The 23,190-nt window shown below is 43.7% G+C and overlaps 1 protein-coding gene across 7 annotated transcripts in view; it reads right to left on the bottom strand.

Annotated features, from left to right (window-relative positions):
• The window catches only part of LOC124720333 (zinc finger protein 726-like), a 326,530-nt gene that overhangs the window by 226,565 nt on the left and 76,775 nt on the right, over window positions 1-23,190 (bottom strand). For 6 of the 7 annotated variants that reach the window (XM_047245645.1, XM_047245649.1, XM_047245644.1 and 3 more), the window contains one exon: window positions 6,748-6,785. In XM_047245645.1, coding sequence (XP_047101601.1) covers window positions 6,748-6,785 — 38 coding nt within the window. Of the gene's footprint in view, window positions 1-6,747; window positions 6,786-22,080; window positions 22,125-23,190 lie in introns of those variants that run through there. The other variant, XM_047245651.1, reaches the window with a different exon arrangement.

The raw sequence follows: 23,190 nt of genomic DNA, 5'->3' as shown, positions 1-23,190 counted from the left end.
TAGTGGCAAAAAGTGCCTTGGGGCAGAAAGAAGGAAGGAAACTATGTGTTAAAACGCCCAGATTCCTACCAATACCAAAGACATCTGGTGGAATAATTTAGTTCCTAATACCTCCATTTGCTGTGCTGTCAGCTCTGGTTACATAAGCTAGGAGAGCTGCTATCATATTCCAAGCAGTAGAGAACGCCCGAAAAAGCGAAAAGCAAATACAAACAGCTAAAAAGCATAATGACTATGGAGGCCATCGCTATCGGTTAAGGCCTATATTTAAAATACAGGAAATGGCTTGGGTTGGATATTTTAAAAAGGCCCACAGCAATGGTAATGGAGAGAAGGATTACAAACATACTCTGAGATCGCCTTAATCTCGTCAGAAAATTTAAAATCACGAAATTTTACAGAGTCTTTATGTAGGATACATTGCTTGAGACAGTGTGGAAATCCAAGAAAAGTGGAACTGTCAATTTAGATGTTGCTGGGGGTATGGAGCTCTTGGTAATTTAAGGCCACCTGAAGAATTCTGTTGTCACTTCACCAATAGGAATCAGCTGTTGTACAATGTTCGACACTACCATGACTTCAGTTCATACCTGAGGATATTTCTGCCTGATATTGTTCCTCAAAATTGTATAAAAACAAGCAGTATGCAAGTCTCCACATCATTTGAAGCTACGATGTAATGACGTTCACTCTAATAATAATTGGTCTAAATTAAAAGCAAATTAATTTCCTGCAATAGATGAGCAGGGGGTAGTGATGTACAGCATTGAGTGGGCTGCAAACACACGAAAGCATAGCTATCACCACAGAATTAATAATAAATTGCATCTAGGGAATGGGGAAATTGTGATAATACCTCCTGGACCTTGCAACATCGACAATTCATATGTATACTGGATACATATTTCTAAACGATTTGAAGTACATGCAAATGTTATGTTTAAATCAGAGATGAAAACAAAACACATTACAGACTTTCGTCACAAATATTAAACAGGATGGCCACTAGGTTTCTCGAAAAAACAAGTGATGATGCATAATATTGGTAAAATGTTTGAGTTATCAACTGGTGGGCATACTGCCAGTCAGTACAATTCGTGTAGAGTGTAATATTGCAACGAATTTTGTACCCTGACAACAGATTAGTCCATACTATTTATGCATTTTTTCCTACGGTGGGTCCTGCTTATAAAAGTGAAGAAAATGAAGTCCACGATGAACATGGGCAGCTACATGAAGCCAAGATGGCGAAGGGTTAACAACCATCAGGAACGTGGGAGGTAACCTGAAGCCAAAAGCGAACTCCAGGAGGTAACAGGGAAGAATGGCGATCCCCGTACTGGCAGGCAAAGGAGTCATAAAATAAGATGTAATAGGATGAGTCCCCAGGTGTGAAAGAGAAATGGAATGCCTATCCACTGAGGAGGACGACATACCAGTATGACTAGCAGTCCAGCGTCTTCTGCAGACACTCAACCGGGCTGGTGAAAAAGCAGCCACTGGAGAAACGTATTCCATAATGGAGTGTGTTCAGACAGCATATGATGAACAGAGGTGCAGAGGAATGAACTAAACACCCACAGTCTAGTTATGAATGGACAAGGGATCACAAGAAATGGAGGACGGCTGTCTGATCTGCTTCTCTGGAAATACCAATTAGGAGATGTAGGAAACTGAGGGATTGGGTACTATGTACAGCCAAGTACGATACATGGGAGGACGAAGGAAGTTTCATATCAAACATGAGCTCCTCCAGGAATTTCCTGTTTCAGAGAATGAAAGAGCACAAGGCGCAAGATGTAAAGATGGTGTAAGAAACTCATTCCACCGCCAAATACTTATACAAAAGGTTATGACAGTGGAAAAGTGAAAGCCACTGCCCATGTTCCATGAGAAAAGATGATAGGAATGACGCTGAAGGCGCTGCTCAAGGAGACATGTTGACGTAGGACTGCAACAGATACTTCGTGGGAGAGAGCCCATAATATGGTTAAAGGGGATAGCAAAGACAATGATACCCAGGACGAGTATTCAGGCATCCCATTTTCCTGGATAAATGTGTGTGACAAGGCCAAACAATATAAACTTTTGGAAAACATCTTTCAAAACCTCCTCTAGTAAATGGGGCAGATGGCCTCTGAAGCCCCACATGTATAGACTACAGATGATACCAGTCCTCCAGCAGATGTATCAGACTTCTTCCGAATCAAATAATATGGCCATAGCCTTATTTCCACAGGGAACCATTCAAGATATCGGATGACGAAGTGAAAACACGGTCAAACACAGAACAGCATGCTCGAAGCCACAAAACCATCTGCCCATGAATCATATCTATCACCCTGGAAACACAGCTGGTGAGAGAAGGAAGGCTTAGGTTGGGTATAACAGTGGCTTCACACCAGCATCTAGGAAACATGCAATCTGCCCAAATATAATTGTACCTACAAAGGAGAAGGTGCTGACCTACAAGAGAATGCTGCAACATCTCAATTTGAATACTGTCTAGCTCTAGGGCAAATGATCTGGATGAAGTGAGAGCATGGTCTACATCCCTCATAGTAATAGCAACATTGTAGCATTCATGTTTCTGAGAGGATATGAGCTGAGCTGCCTCCACTTGTTTCCCTACATAACAGGACGACCGGAGCGGGTGACATGGTTGGGGTTGTAGGGCATGGCTGGGTAGAAGAAGGTGGCTGTTTTTAGCAATCTTCCTATTTTTTATTGTTGGTTCTTCCAATAAATTCTCTGGTAGCTCAGCCTCACCACTCATGTCATGGTGGAGACGTGCTGATGCACGCAGTCCGGGGAACGCGATGCTGCACTCAGTCAGCAGCTGTGCAGGCGGTAGGTCAGCAGCATGAGGCCCGGCCCAGCTCGCCCCCTGCAGATGCGGCGGCTCGTGACGACGCCGGGAGTCGCTGGTGCAGCAGCGGGCAACGCCCTCCGCCAGCCAGTCCTCAGGGACAGCGTCACTGATGACGACGGCGTGACAGTGACCGAATGCCCAATCGGTCGAACCAAATGCCAACGCCCACCTCTGATGCACTTAAATAGTGCAGGCCGCTGCTGAATCCGCCAGTTACACAGCTGCGTGTTTATTAGAAGGTTATAGAGGAGTTGACTAACGCAACCGTGCCACATGCAGCCCGCGCCTGCTTAGTTCTGCTAATGCTGCATTCTGATGGCTGTCGCGCACATACACACATACCGACGATTATTGCAAAACTGTGTCACCTGCATAACGCGCTGGCCGGCCTTCGTCCATCGTTTGCCGTGAGGCTGGCACATCACGCACTGAAACACACTAAATCAAAATTTCGCACCGTATTTCTTAAAAATAACTCCCTTGTCCTCTACACATGGAAGGCACTGTTATAGTGGGTGGGGCTTGAAATCTCTGTAAAATAGCTGTTCGAGGTGTTGGAGATAGCATGGGAGTTGACATGGTCATACCAGGAATTGGGGAATCGAGTTTGGTCCCAGAGAGCCGATGAATGTTGCTCCACGCAACAGAAGAGGGAGTGAAACTTAAAATACCTAATAAACGACATCCAGGTAGGTTTTTTAGTATCCCGAAAAATGTGACAACACTGCACACACCTCTCTTCATAATGAATATAACTCACCATCATAGGGTGAAGAGCACATCTCCACCAGTGAAACACATTGCTGCATGCCTCAGTCTACCAGGGACCAGGACATGCTACAGTCAACTTTAAGTACACGGCATGGAACATTCTGCAGCAGTAAGGATAAGTTTTGGAAGATACTTTACCTGGTCATCACAGCTGTGTAAACGTCGCGAGGGACGAGTAAAGCCTCCAGTCGGCCATAGAAAGCTGCAAATTGGGTTTGCACTCAGGTGGGGTAAGAGTCTGCGAATAGACAGCACACAGAAAGTGATCATTTGAGTATGTGTCAGAGGGAACGGGCCATTTGAGATGACGGGCAAGCTGGACAGTGCAGAACAAGAGGTCTAGATGGTAATAAATGTGCATGGAATCTGAAAGGGACATGGGTGTTTCACTGATATGAGAGAGGATTCAGAACGTCAGCCAAGACAAAACCTCTTGGACAGGTTCTCCTAGAGCCCGAAAGCAGATGGCGGGCATTAAACTAACCAAGCAGCAAAAAGGAGTGAGGGAGCTGACCAATGAGCTGGAGCAAGTCCAACTTGGTAACGGCAAATCACGGAGGAGAGTAGATGTTACAAAAGAAAAAAGGTGAAATGAGGAAGAAAAGTGCAGACTGCCATAGCTAGCAGTCGAGTGTTCAATGAGACCGATGACCAACATGGCTCCCCGATGAGGTGGAATGCTGTCTGTGGGGGAAAGGTGAAAGTGGACCAGAAGAAACATGAGGTCAAAGGGGTTGTGAGGACAATTTTTATTCTTGGAAGCAGAAAAAAGCAGACACTGCAATTCCAAGAACAGCTGTAATTCCTGTTGGCTCGATCTAATGCCACAAACGTTCCATTGGAGAAGTCATAATGGGGATTGGGGAGGAGGGAACAAATGAAGGTTAGTCACCTTGGTAGCTGCTGAGTGCCCACCTTCAAAAATTCACTGCTACAGGGGCAGAGGCTGGAAAATCCTGTTCCATGAGATCTACTAACATATTGGCATTCCCTCTGGGCCATCCTGTGAATTCCATGGCAGAAAATTGGTAGGCAGCGAGCACCAGCAAAATGGAGGTCAGCCAGGTGTGGGTGTATGTGCCAACACCACTGAAGAGGATCTCCTAGTCAAGGAAGGTGAAGACCGTTTGTTTTTGTACGATTTCTTAGAACTTTCTAGTTGCCAGATAAATATCATGTTTTTTAGCTGTAGAAAGTCTTTGCGTGAGTATTGCTTTTGTCCTTTCAGATTGACAGTTGTGTTACAATTTATTTCGCCACAAGGGACAAAGATCACATGGCTTGTTACGCATCTGTAGGAGGAGATGGGGATGCTACTGTGACCTGGGTAACTCCACTACTGCAATACTGAACTTGTGGTCGCAAGTCTGGGTGGGCATATCCTCCATTATGCATAGCATAGCAAATACGGTACTGTGAATGCCAATCATAAAATTCACAGATTTTGACTAGCTAACAACTGTGAGTGACAAAGTGGAGTTTGATGTCCTTCACTCAGATCTCCTGTATGGTTCGCTCATTAAGACACATGGGAAACTCATGGGATTACAATTGAGACAGCAGAGAGGAGGAGGAAACTGCTGCCCTCGTGAGCATCTCTGCCAAGAGTAACACATTTGGCCATGTTTTGACAGGATATGTGTTTTATTATAATGTTGACACTTGTAGGAACTCATCTGGTTTGGAATGTAAGGTTGGACCATGATGACTTTATAGCCTGCCTTAATCTTTGAGGCAAACATTACTCAAGCAAACGGTAGAAAAAGAATGCATGTGGGCATTAAGTTTGCATCCATCCTTTTCATTACTCAATGGGCCACAGTGATGCCATGATGAGAGAGATTACTGTGGACTTCTCCCTCCGTGAGGCCATCAAGCATCAGAACGTAAAGAACACCATGTGATGAGTTCAGTTTAAGATGGTTCTCCACACGAACAGGATAGCTCTGGATATGTGATGCTGTAAGCAGTTGAGCTTGAGAATCACAATACGTCTTCAGAAGCAAAGTTGCATTTCACAGGGCCTGCAACTGCAACACCACCTTTCAGAATAATGCACACATTAACTGTAGCAAAGGATGGACCACCTCCAGTACATGATACCATGAGGAACCAAGGTGCAGTTGGGAGGGTCTTCAAATCTTTAGCCTCATTCTGTTTACGTTTAGCAGACACGCACTAAGATGGTGAGCCACTGTAAAAAAAACAAATCCCCATGATTGCCAACATCTACAATGGCATGCTCCTTCCAACTGGGGGCACCCTCAGAGGTGGGATTCACCCACCATAAATGACTGTTCACACCTCAGGTCACACCTCCCAAACTCCTGACAGAGGGACCAATTGGGATTTGGGAAGGTAACAGCTTAGGCAGTTACCCCTCTTTGGGCCTGGACTGTATCAGTGTATGTGCGAACCCTACCTGTTGATCCGGAGCTGGGAATTATGCATTACCTTGTCACCTGTAATGTGTCTCATGAATGGGCCAGCCTTCAGGAACACACCGGGACGAAGGAGAAACAAAGAGAATGAGGATTCACCAGTTAAGTCTCCACAGCCTACTGAAAGTGGCAGCAGATACTTAAGATTCTTCTTGATGGTGGCCTGTACACTGTCACCACAACAAGCTTGTGTGCTTCCTGAGCACCAATGTGGCACAGCGTTGAAAGAGCTGTTCAACACTATATTCATTAATCTGGAAGGCCAGGAATCAGCTCCAATTTTTGAATATATAGCCACTCACCCTTCCTTCTTACTTTTCTATTGCAGTATGATATTAGCTTGTGCTCATCAAGATGAATCTGTTGAATTTCAGTGATTTTCATGTGACATTCCGCATTCAGCCCAATACAGGTGCTGACATTCCACCTGAACTTTGGTTTTCCTGTATGGATATTAGACATTCGCTCTACGTATTTAGGAACAGTGACATAATGATTGTTGCAGAAAATAGCATTACTGACCATACTGCCTTGTAATGCTGCTGCTTATCACTAATACTGAATAATTACAGTAGTGCATTTTATATCTGAAGTACTCACACAATTAATAAATAAAAATTTACATTTCTCAAAAAAGTTCTGCAGTGAATTATGAAAACTTACCTTGCACTATCATATGTGTATCTTGTTGAGGTTTCCACCTGAAACATTTCAAGAAATGTAAAGTGATTTACAAATGATGAGACAGTAAATAAATACCATTATACTAACACCCACCAACATGTGATTGGTCCACAAAATGCTGTAAGTGAGGCTTGAAAATATCATTAAAGAGGACACGATAAACTGTTGCAGTTACTGAAACAGAATGGTAGTAATATTCTCTCTTCATTTTCTCCCTTTGTCTTCAGTACTGTAAATAACAATACAAGCCAGTAATTGAGTTGTAATCATACTTCCTCCAACACTTCACAAAGAAAAGTGACCAAAAACGTCTTTAATCTGCCATGCACTTACACCTTGGGTGAAATTTACGTTTACTTTTTCTTATTATGAATTCTGACAGTTGAATCGATCATCGGAAGTGACACATTTGGTCCTTTGTGCTCTGGGCAGCCCAGAGCAACTTGCAGAGGTGAGGAGTGACTTCTAAACCCAACCTTAAGTTCACATCCAAAACTACATACAGGCTTTGACCATTAAATATGGAAACATTAACAAATATTGGCAAACTAAATACTTTCAGGCATTGTAAATGGACAAGTTAAAGTTGGCACTACAAAGTAGTACATTCACAGATGAAGAAATACTACGTTCGGAGAACTGTAGATTCTTCGCAGAGAACACAGGGAAGAAATTCATGAAACTACTCCAGGACTAGGCTTGGTACTCATAAATGGCAAATCTATGTTGCAATTGGTACCAAATTTTTCATTACCTCCAGGAAGACTCTATCCCTGCAATAATTCAATATGTAAATGAGAGGTACACAATCATCAATTTTATTAAATTTTTTATCCTCAAACTGGTACAGAATGGAGGTGAGAATATTTTCTGCCTAAACTGTTATTAAACGTATTTATTCACAACTGGAATTTTGACTTATGCCATTCTCAAGTGAGAGCTTACTATGAACTAAGTCAAAGCCATTAAATGTAACATCTGGTGCATGGGGAGTGGAAATTAAGATGTGCAGTATGACATGATTTTGATGGAAATTATTACATGAAGTACTACTATTGTATAGGCATACAGATGACAAGGACACTTGTCTTATAATGAATATGGAATTTGTAAACATGGTTAACACAAAGAAAGTGTTGTCTCAAACGGAATTACAAAGCATTCATATATCACACTGAGCTATTACTTTAGAATCATGCAACTGCCAAATTAACAATTTTGAATAAATACATTCTGTAACAGTCCAGGGAGAAAATTTTTTCATTTATAAACGTCTGCCTGACTGTGGATGTAAAAAAAGGGAAGATGGTAAAAAAAGACATTTAGCAAAATTGTTGGCAGCAAACATCCCCCTACCCCCACATACGCCACCAAAAAGATATGAGGTCAACAATAATATGATTTGGGAATATCAGATGGCTTATGTGCCAATAGCAAAGCACAATTCCAAAAAGATGATTAATTTCAGAGTTAGACATAGATACCTGTTGAAATTGACCATTACCACTGAATAATAAAAGGAAGATTCCTGGCCTAGAATAACTGATAACTATGTTCACAGAAGATTCAAGGAAAATCCATGAAAAGTTCAAGGAGAAAACAAAAGCAGAAATTCTAAAATGCAAGATATATCAGAGATAGCTTAGGACAGCATGGTCCTATGAAGGGCAAAGTGACAAAAGACTAAAGGAGCAAAATACTATTGGAATACATTTGTAAAATTTTAGAAGCCTTATGACTATAAAGCAAGACTGCTTTTATTCAATATTCTTAAAGAATCCGAAATACGGAAGACAACACGAGTCCTATCAAAAGAACTTCAGTCTCAGTTGAGGTATGAACAGACATTACCCAAGGCAATGGACTAACTCCATTCTTCTTTCAGACCATACTTGAACAAGTGAACACTGAACAGATGGAGCAGTTGTCAGAATCTAATACCAGAAGTTGAATGCTACTTAGAAAATGGATAATGTCAAAATTGTCTGTTCAAATTTTGTAGATAACCCAGCAATACTGACAGTGTAGAGAAAGCACAAAACAGATAGGAAGAGAAACAGTAGGAAAAGCATTACTACTCATCTCCTCTGATAAGAAGCAGTGAAGCAGTAATGACTAACAACAGGACTGCAACATCCCAATCAAATACGAAGTATGGGAGTAACAGGGGAAGACAAATTTATGTATCTAGGAGAAGTCATGCAGCCAAAACTCCAACTTGCAAGGCAGTCATTTGGCCAGAATACACATCTGTTTCACAAATACTAATTTTAGAATCAACAAAAGATAGTGACATTACCATAAAAGAAAAGATATTTGGAAACAGAACACCAGCAAAAACATTTAAATTCATAAGCAATACAGAAGTATAGATAAATATGTAGGAAAATAACTGGAGACAAAATTTGGCAAAGAAGGCTTATGAGTCTTAGCATACTAAAAAGAAAAACTGTGCAGCAGTACTAAAAACTTAAATTAACTCATTGGCTTACAGAAGTGCACATAGACCTATAAGAAACTTGTATAAATAACCAAGAAATTGAATCAAACCAAATACAGAAACAGAATTGAGTTGATAAATTCTCCGTAACAAAATAGTTCCAAGAAGACAAGATAGTAACTGGACATCAGGAGAGAAGAAAGAAAGAAAGAAAGAAAGAAGTGTGCATATGAAGTAGTAGCATAAAGAAATGTAAAACCTTAGCTGGCCTGTATTGGAGCAGGACAAAAATTTTTTTTTTGTTCCACATTTGCAATACCTTATCAGGAAAGCATAGTGATGGTGTATGTACTGCAAACAAATTACAGCAAGGAGGTCAAAGAGTCTCTGCAAATATGCTGGCAACAGTATTCAGAGTATTTTGTTAAGCTACAGCAGTGCTCATAAATATTTTGCAGTTACATTGTTATCCTGTCAGTACTGCTTGCATGCAGTCACAAAAGAAAAACACATGGAAGTGTCACTCCATCAAGAGCTTCATGCTGCTGTGGTTTTGTATCTGGTGAACGAACAAGATGGTACAGCAACAATGTAAGTATATATTCCTTTAGCTGAAAATTACATAACTTGCCATGATGGTATGGTATTCATTAACTACTATTTCTCACACATTCACTAAGTGATTGTTTACTTGTAGAGAACTAGAAGCATACCAAAACAGAACACTTGCTTGATGTGAGACAAACTGTTTTGCATGTCTTCAAGATTGGGAGGTAGCAGTCTAGTACTGCTATACAATATGGCATATCACAACCACTAACAAGTGTACACAGTCAGTACATGAAATAACAGTAACCATTAAACCAAGGTCAGGTCATGCTTGAAGAAGAGTGAGGAAGAAGGACAGAAAGATTTGTAAGCAATCAGCTGCTGCTCCACGAGAAACATCTTACCATATTAGGGATGATCTCAACCAACATCATAGACTATGCTGACAAGTCTACTGTAAAAAGTCATGTAGTAACAAGTGATCTACATGGTAAATGACATAAACCCACTCATAAATTCAAAAATTAGGGACAGGATAGAGTTTGGAAGGAAAACTCGAACTTAGAATGCCAAAGACAGGTCTAAGGTGGGGATGTTTCCAGTACAGTCACATTTTAGAACCTAATATGATTCCATGTAGAAGAAAGAATATGTCAAATAATTGGATATTTCAGTATGTCAATGATTCTAAACACACCTCTGTCTATTTTCAAAACAATTCTTTTCTGACCGAAAACAAACTTTTTGGGTGCATAAGCCAAAGCATGGATCTAAATCCAGCTGAATGCCTCTGATATGCACTGAATTAATGCGTTCGTGATAGAAGAACAAGAATCAATTTGCTGGTATCTTATTGGACCTATGGTCAGAACTCCCAATTGACGAATTACAAAAGCTTGTGGATTCAATGCCAAATTGATGTGCAGCTGTGATCAAAGACCCTGGGTATGCACCAAATAGTGATTTGTTCTTCAGATCCCAAAATAGTTTTATTCTTAAAAAGTGAGACCTACAAATTACTTTTCAGTCAAAAGAATTACTTCTCTCTTGCTGTAACATAACCTTATTTAAACTATATGTAGACTTGTACTAAATGCACTCCTGGAAATGGAAAAAAGAGCACATTGATACCGGTGTGTCAGATCCACCATACTTGCTCCGGACACTGCGAGAGGGCTGTACAAGCGATGATCACACGCACGGCACAGCGGACACACCAGGAACCGCGGTGTTGGCCGTCGAATGGCGCTAGCTGCGCAGCATTTGTGCACCGCCGCCGTCAGTGTCAGCCAGTTTGCCGTGGCATACGGAGCTCCATCGCAGTCTTTAACACTGGTAGCATGCCGCGACAGCGTGGACGTGAACCGTATGTGCAGTTGACGGACTTTGAGCGAGGGCGTATAGTGGGCATGCGGGAGGCCGGGTGGACGTACCGCCGAATTGCTCAACACGTGGGGCGTGAGGTCTCCACAGTACATCGATGTTGTCGCCAGTGGTCGGCGGAAGGTGCACGTGCCCGTCGACCTGGGACTGGACCGCAGCGACGCACGAATGCACGCCAAGACCGTAGGATCCTACGCAGTGCCGTAGGGGACCGCACCGCCACTTCCCAGCAAATTAGGGACACTGTTGCTCCTGGGGTATCGGCGAGGACCATTCGCAACCGTCTCCATGAAGCTGGGCTACAGTCCCGCACACCGTTAGGCCGTCTTCCGCTCACGCCCCAACATCGTGCAGCCCGCCTCCAGTGGTGTCGCGACAGGCGTGAATGGAGGGACGAATGGAGACGTGTCGTCTTCAGCGATGAGAGTCGCTTCTGCCTTGGTGCCAATGATGGTCGTATGCGTGTTTGGCGCCGTGCAGGTGAGCGCCACAATCAGGACTGCATACGACCGAGGCACACAGGGCCAACACCCGGCATCATGGTGTGGGGAGCGATCTCCTACACTGGCCGTACACCACTGGTGATCGTCGAGGGGACACTGAATAGTGCATGGTACATCAAAACTGTCATCGAACCCATCGTTCTACCATTCCTAGACCGGCAAGGGAACTTGCTGTTCCAACAGGACAATGCACGTCCGCATGTATCCCGTGCCACCCAACGTGCTCTAGAAGGTGTAAGTCAACCACCCTGGCCAGCAAGATCTCCGGATCTGTCCCCCATTGAGCATGTTTGGGACTGGATGAAGCGTCATCTCACGCGGTCTGCACGTCCAGTACGAACGCTGGTCCAACTGAGGCGCCAGGTGGAAATGGCATGGCAAGCCATTCCACAGGACTGCATCCAGCATCTCTACGATCGTCTCCATGAGAGAATAGCAGCCTGCATTGCTGCGACAGGTGGATATACACTGTACTAGTTCCGACATTGTGCATGCTCTGTTGCCTGTGTCTATGTGCCTGTGGTTCTGTCAGTGTGATCATGTAATGTATCTGACCCCAGGAATGTGTCAATAAAGTTTCCCCTTCCTGGGACAATGAATTCACGGTGTTCTTATTTCAATTTCCAGGAGTGTAGATTACAATTTCATATTTTTCAATTACCCATGGCAGATTTTTCTATTATACACTTATGTTTATGTAAGTGAAACTAATGCATTCTAGCAAACATTTTTGAGTGTTACTGTAGTAGAACTGTATTTAGAACCATGGTGAGATTAAATGAGCAAATAGTAAACAGTGGCAGAGTACAAACACTGTTTTGTTCTGCAGATCACTATACGCAACCTGATGACCCTCTAGACAGCAGCAACAATCCTTAAGTACATTGTTTTACGTGAGCTCATCAGATCAAATCAAAATGAATTCAAATAAAATAACTACCATATTTTACAGACTGTAAAGTGCACCTTAATTTTCAAGCAATATTTAAGAAAAGTACATTTTTACCATTTTCATCAATGAATTGCAAAGTCAGCCTAAAAATTTCTCAGTTTATAAAACCAAAACGACCTTTAAAAATCACTGAAATTCAATATCTGAACTTCCCTCTTTCCTCCACATCATTGTCCTCTTTATATGTAAGATGGTCTTCACTACTACTGAGAGCATTACTTATGCCATCCTTCGTGAAAGATTTAACTGTGATATTTTCTTTCACCCTAGATCACAACAACTTTATTGACCAACACACTTATTTGTTTGTAGATCATTTTAAGACACCCTTTGTCATGATTTCATGTTGGGCTTAATCCATCATCCATTTGTTCCAATCCTCTTCCATATACACCGTAAATACACTGAAGTGGCACTGAAACTGGTCTAAGCAATCGTATTCAAAGACAGAGACATGTAAACAAAGATAATATGACACTGCAGTCCACAATACCTATATACGACAAGTGCTGAACCAGCTGTTTCTGCTGTGACAACAGCAGGTAATTAAGATTTAATTAAGTCTGAACGTGTTGTTACAGCCAGAACATGAGCAATGGGGCATAGCATTTCTGAGGTAGCAATGAAGTGGGGATCTTCTCATGTGACCATTTCAAAAGTGTACAGTGAATATCAGTAATCCAGTAAAACAAAAAATTTATTACATCACTGTGGCCAGAAAAAGATACTGCAAGAATGGCGCCAACAACAACCGAAGAGAATCATACAGTGTCACATACGTGCAATCCTGCAAATTGCTGTAGGTTTCAATGCTGGGCCATCAAAAAGTATTAACATGCAAACCATTCAACAAAACATCACTGATATGGGCTTTTGGAGCCAGAGGTCCACTTGTGCATCTTTGATCACTGCACAACACAAAGAATTACACCTCACCTGCAACTGTCAATACCGTCATTGAACTGTTGATGACTGGAAACATATTGACTGGTCAGACAAATCTAATTTCAAATTGTATTGAGTGGATGGAAGTGTATAGGTATGGAGACAGCTTCATGAATCCATGGACCCTGCTTGTCAGCAGCGGACTGTTCAAGATCGTGTTGGTTCCGTAATGGTGTTGTGGGATGTGTGCTGTAGTTGTATGGGACCCCTGATACATCTAGATATGACTGGCAGGTGACATGTACATAAGCATCCTGTCTGATCAGCTGCATCCATTCATGTCCATTGTGCATTCCAACAGACTTGGGCAATTCCAGCAGGACAATGCAACAACCCACACATCCACAACTGCTACAGATTGGTTCCACGAACACTACTGAGAAACACTTCCGCTAGCATCCTAATTCCCCCAACATTAACATTATTAAGCGTATCTGGGATGCCTTGCAATGTGCTGTTCAGAAAAGATCTCCGCTCCCTTGTACTCTCTTGGATTTATGGTCAGCCCTGCAAGATTCATGGCGTCAATTCCCCCTCCAGCACTACTTCAGACATTAGTTGAATCCATGCCATGTCATGTCGTGACACTTCTGCATGCTCACTGAGGTCCTACATGATATTACACAGGTGTACCAGCTTGTTTGGCTCTTCAGTGTAGTGTCGACATCAAGAAGTTGCAATTGTGAAGTAAGTCCTCCAGCAATAACAGCAAGCTCTGTATTTAACTGTCTCAATTTCTCTTTCACAGAATTTTACAAACGACTACTCAAGTGATCGAGCACAAGAAGAGACCTCTTCTTCAATGAACTGCCTTTCCTTCGCTCCAACACAATTCATAATTTTGTACCGGCCTCAACCATCCAACCCTTGTCATGTATGTGAACAACACCTGGGAGTATTTCAGAAGGTTCTGACATTGTTTAAAACTTGAAAATGATCACTGGATTTAGTTCAGTACCTCCAACACAACATGAAAGAACAATAGTGTAGTGCATTTTTCATGTTCACTTGTTTTTATGGTTACTGTTTTAGCACCTTTCATGGCAACAATTTTGTTACTTGGCACAAGTCCATCATATTCACTATTTAGCTTAGTTCCACAATGATTTTCTTTCAATGTTGTATAATAGTGTGATGGAATGATAACACTCTCTCTTCGCACTCTTATGGCATTTTATATGACGTTTTGGTCTTGGTTCACATGCAAAGTCTATGATGCTGTAGCACTAGCTTACAAGCATATATTTGAGTCATTTGAGTCATTTTTGTAGCAAATCTAGTAACATTTAGATGGTGTGCTTGAATCCGTTTCAATATAGAATCATCTATTGGAACACAGTGGAAAAGTTAAGCTGAATGCTGTGTGCTGTCAGTGTAAGACACTAAAATAGAAATGGCCATACTTATAATCAATAACTTGAATTATACAGGTTTACATAAGAAGCTTAAATACTAAATGCAATGAAATTGTGTGACTAAGAATTTTACGACAAAGGAATTTCCAAGCTCGTCCATCGCTACGATAAGTGCCTTAATTTAAATGGCAACTATGTAGAAAAGTAGTATTTAAGTGTGGCTTTCATCTGTATATAATAAAAAAAATTTCCAATACTTTATTTATTTTTAATTCCAAAACGTAATGTACTTTGTGGATAGCCCTCGTATTATGCAGTGTGATCAAGAGAGGTCCACTTCAATTGGTATGTGCTACATAGTAACCTCAAGCAAAATGTATATGAACAAGAAATTATGATCTCACCTGATTTGACAAACTTGTTTGTATCGAAATATTTCATTGTATTTACTTATTTTAACAGCTGCATATGATGGCAGTTTATGATGTTTTCACTGATATTTAATGTAATATTTATCCAAGAATGTTTGGTAAGCTTCAAAGTGACCAGCATAGGAAGGTGCTTATTTCAAGTTGTTTAGTTTCAATGAAAACAATGTACTTTCAATCACTGTTATTCTAATTTACTTTTGCATGATGTTTTGAAAATGACTAGCATGGTACGGTTTCTTGAGGTTATAAATAAGCCGTGCTGCTGTGCCTCATAGTCTTTGGTAATATGTTTGTTTCTCACATAGTCTGGGCTAATGAACAGTTACTGCTAAGTCTGGATAGGTTTTGACAGTAGTTGAACTGAAGTCTCTGGGCAGCCAACCAGTTGTGCCATTTGAACACTCTAAAATTGTATGGATGACAGGATTTTGGCATTATCTCATTACATTCAATTCATTTATGTTTTTGAGACTGAAGAACTTTCACTTTGCACAACTGACAGTTCTTTTTTTCTGTACTTTGATGGACAGTCACACAGCATCACTAATCAATTTATATTAACACATAGTTGAAACTTAGATTTTAGTTCTGATGTCACAGTAGCTTATGTAACTGGGGAATCTGCCGAGTATTCTTAGTCACACAATTTCACTGCATTTAGTATTTAAGCTTCTTATGTAAACCTATATAATTCAAGTTATTGATTATAAGTATGGCCATTTCTATTTTAGTCTCTTAGACTGACAGCACACAGGATTCAGCTTAACTTTGCCACTGTGTTTACATCTCATTATTTCCTTTCCACTGCATTTAACATCTGTTTCAGTAACTTGTTTAATTATGCATTAACAATTGAAATATATGAATAACTTTATACTTTTAGATGTTGCTTTTTTTTCGTTTTTGGTTTTAGGGCGCAAAACTTCTATGGTCATTAGCGCCCAGCCCGTGACTTAGGAAACAGTAAAAAACCGAAATTTAAAACCAGCAGCAATGGGAACAAAGCCATAAAATTGGAGAAACTAAAAGCAGAAGGAATGCTTAAAAATCCACTACAGAAAGGGGTTGGTTGTCCCAAAAAAAGCTTCATATGACTGACGTCATTTCACTGGCACTAATAACTGGAGTACGCGGTCGGTTGAGCGCGTGTCATCTGCTAAAATCGACGATAGATCAGGCGATAGCTGTAGACGGGAGCGTAACGGATTAAAATAGGGGCATTCAATTAAAAGGTGTCTTACCGTCCACAGCTGAGTGCAGTGGGGACAGAGTGGGGGAGGATCGCCGCTTAAAAGATGTCAATGGCTAAAAAGACAGTGCCCTATCCGGAGTCTAGCTAAAATTACCTCCTCCCGACGACGCGTTCGGGAGAAAGAGGTCCAAGCGCAAGGAAGGGCTTTCACTTCCCGCAATTTATTATGGGTAAGTGTTGACCAATGCGCATGCCATAATTGAGCAACTTGGCGACATAAACCGCTCCGTAGATCGGTGAAGGGAAGCAACTGAATAGTTGGCCGAAGAAGAGAGACTGCAGCCTTGGCTGCTATATCGGCCGCCTCATTCCCACAGATACTAGTGTGTCCTGGGAGCCAGAGGACGCCACCAAGACGCCCCCCAGGTGGAGCAAGCGCAGACAGTCCTGAATCCGGTGGACCAGAGGGTGCACAGGGTAAAGAACTTGGAGACTGAGGAGAGAGCTGAGAGAATCTGAGCAGATTACGCACTGTATCCGCTGATGGCAGCGGATGTAGTGGACAGCCTGGAGAACAGTGTAAAGCTCCGCAGTATAAACCGAACACTGGTCGGGAATCCGAAAGTGATTTGGGGTGTCGCCAACAATATAGGAACTCCCTACACCTAACGATGTTTTCGAGCCGTCGGTGTAAATAAATGTGGCGTCCGTCATTTGTGCACATAGAGCAGCAAATGCCCGACGATAAACAAGTGTAGGGGTACCATCCTTGGGAAATTGACAAAGGTCACGGAGCAAGTAGATCCGGGGTCGGAGCCAAGGCGGTGCTGTACCCCAAGTTGTCAAGAAGGTTTTAGGAAAGCAGAAGGAAAGAGAATGGAGCAGTTGACGGAAGCGGACTCCCGGGGGTAGTAGGGAGGAGGAGCAGCCTGCATACCCTACGTCAAAGGAGGCGTCGAAAAAAATGTCATGGGCTGGATTAGCAGGCATGGAAGACAGATGGCTAGCATAACGGACTCAGAAGGACTGCTCGCCGATTGGACAGCGGAGGTTCAGCAGTCACAGCATAAAGGCTTTCCACAGGGCTGGTGTGAAAAGCTGCAGACACTAAACGTAATCCACGGTGGTGGATAGAGTCGAGACGCCGAAGAATAGACGGCCGAGCAGAGGAGTAGACTATGCTTCCATAATCCAATTTCGAGCGCACTAAGGCGCGAGAGAGGCGGAGAAGGACCACTCGGTCCGCTCCCCAGGAGGTACCCTTCAGGACAAGGAGGGTGTTAAGGGAACGCAGACAGCGAGCCGAAAGATAGGAAATGTGGGAGGACCAGCACAGTTTTCTGTCAAACATAAGACCCAAGAATTTAGCGACGTCTGAAAACGGAAGGTTGACAGGACCTAGATGTAAGGAGGGCGGAAGAAACTCCTTACGTCGCCAAAAATTAACACAAACGGTCTTACTGGGTGAGAAACGGAAGCCGGTTTCGATGCTCCACGAGTGGAGGCGATCGAGACATCCTTGAAGACGTCTTTCAAGAAGGCTGGTCCGTTGAGAGCTGTAGTAGATCGCAAAATCGTCCACAAAGAGGGAGCCCGAGACATCAGGAAGGAGACAATCCATAATTGGATTTATGGCGATGGCAAACAGTACAACACTCAGCACGGAGCCCTGGGGTACCCCGTTTTCTTGGGAGAAAGTACGGGAGAGAGTAGTTTTCACCAGCACCCTAAATGTGCGCTCTGCCATAAATTCGCGAAGAAAAAGGGGCAGCCGGCCTCGAAAGCCCCAAGACGACAGTGTGCGGAGGATGCCTGTCCTCCAACAGGTATCGTATGCTCTCTCCCGATCAAAAAATATTGCTACCATTTGGCGTTTCCGGAGAAAATTTTTCATGATATACGTGGAGAGAGCAACAAGATGCTTTCGGAATCCGCATTGCAAGACTGCGGGATTCCAGCCACCACGCTAAACGGTAAGTCACCATACGCTCCAAAACCTTACAGACACTACTTGTGAGAGAAATGGGGCGATAGCTAGAGGGGAGATGTTTGTCCTTTCCAGGTTTCGGAACGGGAACGACAATAGCTTCCCGCCATCGTCTGGGAAAGGTACTGTCGGTCCAAATTCGATTATAAAGGCGAAGGAGGTAACGCAGACTATGGGTTGATAAATGCAGCAACATTTGGACATGGATACCATCCGGTCCTGGGGCGGAGGAGCGAGAAGAAGAGAGTGCATGTTGGATTTCCCGCATGGAGAAAACAGTATTGTATCTTTCGTGATTTTGAGAGGAGAAAGCAAGATGTCGCACTTCTGCTGCACGTTTCTTCGGAAGAAACGTTGGAGGGTAATTTGAAGAGCTCGAAATCTCAGCAAAGTGCTGACCCAATGAGTTAGAAATTGCGACGGGGTCAACTAAGGTATCACGCGCGACAGTGAGCCCAGAGACCGGGGAGAAACTAGGCACGCCTGAGAACCGTCGAAGCCGACTCAAAACTTCCGAGGAGGGAGTGAAGGTGTTAAATGAGCTAATAAAGAATTTCCAGCTTGCCTTCTTGCTATCGCGGATGACGCGACGGCATCGCGCACGGAGCTGCTTATATCGGATACAGTTGGCCAAAGTTGGATGGTGACGAAAAATGCGAAGAGCACGTCGCCGCTCACGTATTGCGTCACGGCATGCCGCGTTCCATCAAGGAACTGGGGGGCGCCGGGGCAATTCGGAGGTGCGTGGTATCGAACGTTTCGCAGCTGTAAGAATAACGTCGGTAATATGTGTGACCTCATCGTCGACGCTGGGAAAGCGACGGTCATCGAACTTCGCTAGAGACGAAAAAAGTGTCCAATCGGCTTGGGCAAACTTCCAGCGTCACGAGCGCAGATATGGCAGTTGAGGCTGCAGTCGAAGGACACACGGAAAGTGGTCACTCGAGTGTGTATCATCAAGGGCGAACCATTCGAAGCGCCGAGCTATCGGAACAGTACCGACCGCAAGGTCCAAATGAGATAAATTTGTTGTGGAGGCAGACAAAAATGTGGGGACCCCAGTGTTGAGGCAAACTAGATCCGCTTGGTGGAAGACTTCTAGCAATAGTGAGCCACGTGGACAAGGATGTGGAGATCCCCAAAGCGGGTGGTGGGCATTTAAGTCCCCAACCAGCAAATAGGGGGGTGGAAGCTGACCAAGAAGATGAAGGATATCAGCTCGTGCCATTGGTGTGGACGATGGAATGTATACCGTACAAAGAGAGAACGTGTATCCGGAAAGGGAAAGACGGACGGCGACAGCTTGGAAGGAACTGTTTAAGGGGATTGGGTGATAATGGAGAGTATCATGGAGAAGAATCATGAGTCCTCCATGGGGTGGAGTGCCTTCAACAGAGGGGAGGTCATATCAGATGGACTGAAAATGAGGGAGAACAAAGCGGTCATGGGGACACAGCTTTGTTTCCTGAAGACAGAAGATGACCGGCGAGTAGGATCGTAAGAGGATCGACAATTCATCCAGATTGGCTCGAATGCCGCGGATATTCCAGTGGATAATGGACATAGGGTGAACAGAAAATGGAGGAATGTGACCAAGGGTGCTGTCAACTCAATGACTGCTCAGAGCTTGCGACTGACAGCATGGAATGGCATTCAGTCGAAGGCAGAAGATCCTGATCCATAGGTTGGTCAGGAGCAGCTCCTGCCACCAGCGATCGGCCGGTTGACCGGCCACCAGCAGTGTGCCTTGGCGACACAGAAGACGGCCGAGGGCGATTTCCGCCAGGTGGTGCTGTAGATGGGGCACGCCTTGGCGGAGAAGGAGAGGAACTGTGTTTCTTTGTAGCCTTCTTGGAAGTATGGTGTTTAGATGAAGTAGGAACCGATGATTGTGAAGTTGCGGTACGTAAAAACTCTTCACGAGTATACTCTTTTTTCGAAGACTTGGCGTCTGACTTTTGGGCTCGAGAATTAGCAGAACCAGACGAAGGGTGAGCCATAGAGTGGGCAGGCGAAAGTGGTGAGGTTGAACAGGCGATCTTTGCGCTGGCCGATCTGACGACTGTGGTACTAAAGGTGAGGTCGCAAGTCTGCGTGGCCACCACCTTTGTTGGCCGAGGAGAAGCAAGGACAGTGCTGTATTTTCCTGTCTGAGGCACGGTGGGCTGTCGACTGGCGAATAATTTTCGAGCAGCGAAGGTCGACACCTTTTCCTTCACTCTTATTTCCTGGATGAGCTTTTCGTCCTTAAAAACGGGGCAATCTCGAGAGGAAGCAGCGTGGTCACCCATACAGTTGATGCAGCGAGGGGATGGAGGTGGACAAGCACCCTCATGGGCATCCTTGCCACACGTAACACATTTGGCCGGATTGGAACAGGACTGGCTGGTGTGATTGAACCGCTGACATCGATAGCAACGCATAGGGTTTGGGACGTAGGGGCGAACGGAAATTATCTCATAGCCTGCTTTGATTTTCGATGGGAGTTGAACTTTGTCAAATGTCAAGAAGACAGTGCGGGTTGGAATGATGTTCGTGTCAACCCGTTTCAGAACCCTATGAACAGCCGTTACGCCCTGGTCAGACAGGTAGTGCTGAATTTCTTCGTCAGACAATCCAGCGAGGGAGTGTGTATAAACGACTCCACGCGAGGAATTGCGTCGACACCTTTCTGAATAATGAAAGGATTGACCGTGGAGAAGTCGTGACCTTCATCAGACCGAGAAACAACAAGGAACTGTGGCAACGATGGAAGAACCGTCTGTGGCTGAGACTCAGTGAACTTACGTTTGTGAGCAGACATAGTGGAAGGTGAGGAAACCATTGCGGAAGAATCCCCCATGATTACTGGCGTCTCCGATGGCGTGCTCCTCCCTTGTGGGGGTCCTCACTGAGGGCACACCCGCCTTAGGTGATTGTTCACACCTCAGGTCACACCTCCCGACAAACGGACGGAGGGACCAATCGGCACTTTCGGAAGGTATCAGCTCGAGTAATCTCCCCTCCCTGGGTCTGGCCGTTACCAGGGGGTACGTACGTGTCCTACCTGTCTACCCGGGGCGGGGAATTACGCGTTACCCCGTCACCGGCTATGCATGGAAGTGTGTGGGTCGGCCTTCAGACTCGCACAGGGAGGAAAAAAGAGAAAGGGAAAGGAAACGCCGCAGCAGAGAAAAGGGCAAAGAGAAGAGGGAAGGAAAAGAGAAGGACAGAGGAAGGACGAGGACTTGCAAGTGTAGAAAGCAAGAAATTTGGAACAGTTTCGAGCGTCCGTCTCCGGACGTAGGCACAAACCATACTCCCAGAGGGGGAGAAAGGGAAGGAAAGAGCCGGTGGTGAGGGGGGGGGGCGAAGATGGGGGATGGGGAAGGATGCGGAAAGGGAAGGGAAGGTATGCAGCCCGGAAAGGAAGGAGGGCCACATTAGCTAGGGGTCCCGTGCTCGCTACGCACGTGTCCACAAAGGAGTTGTGGACCCCCTGGGGGGTAGATGTTGTTGACTGACAAAATCTACAGTAGACAGCTGGTGGTGTTATCACGGTATATACTCAGTGCTGAATGGGCCTGACCTATGGATGGGACTGTAGAGGTACATTCCACCATCAGCTTTGTTCACCAGCCTGAAAACACATCATAGGACCAATTCTAGAACATTAATATTATACATCTTGACTGAATTTTCTCAAGTAAGGAGTCAGCTCACAGAGTCAGTAATGCTACTGGCACACAAACTGAAGATAACAAACACAAGGCCAAAATATTCAATTAGCCGTGATAGATGCACATAATCATAGCAAAATGAAGCATGTGCATGAATAATGCTGTATAGCACATTTTGGAGTTTTTAGGAAATCGACAAAAACCATTAATAATATTATAGCAGATATGTATTGTTTGCAGATGCAGACTGTTGAAAATAGTTGGTTGTGCTTTTTAAAATTGCGCTCAGGATAGGTTTTAGAAAATAAATAACTATTAAAATGGAAAGACCATGTATAGCAACTGATATACAGCATTACAGCAGATCACACTTTCTCTACTGTAATGATAAGGTTGCCTAGAATCTGAGAGTTTTAAATAAGAAATTTATAACAAGATACAAACTAGTATTTATTGTAAACTGATTACTTTGGTCTTAAAAAGTTATAGAACATGAGCTTGTTATCAAGTTGAGACCCAAATCTGATACATTACACTCAGTTGGCACACTGCATGTTTTCATAAAATGCCTGTATTTTGATTCCATGTATTTCGTCACGTCCAATAGATCGCTTTTCTTCTCCTTACAAGTTTCAGTACCCCATTGTGGAGCAACCAAAAACCGCAAGGCATCAGAATTTCTTTACTTCACGTTCACCACCATGTTTCAAAGTAAAATGTCTTTCACATGGATGAAGTATGCTTATGCCTCAAGGATCGTCACTGCATAACTTCAACCAGAGCACACCAGTAATTTTCAAAGCTGGTGGCGTTTTGTGAACCAGCTCAATGGATCCTATGCCCTTTAAGTCTTCCATCACCTCCTGAAGTCAGTTTTGAATGTTCTACACAGGCCTAAGCACTGACATGCTTCCATTCTAAAGGAGCCATAAATTTTGACACTTTTTCCTCCATCATTGCAAAGTTCCTGTCACAAGGTAGGAAACTACGACTCGAACATAGAAACTTTTTATGTGGTTCTCCACA

Source organism: Schistocerca piceifrons, chromosome 11 (assembly GCF_021461385.2).
Source record: "Schistocerca piceifrons isolate TAMUIC-IGC-003096 chromosome 11, iqSchPice1.1, whole genome shotgun sequence".
Taxonomy (NCBI): Eukaryota; Metazoa; Arthropoda; class Insecta; order Orthoptera; family Acrididae; genus Schistocerca; species Schistocerca piceifrons.
Note: the sequence above shows the minus strand (reverse complement) of the source record. Positions and strands in the feature narration are given on the sequence as shown.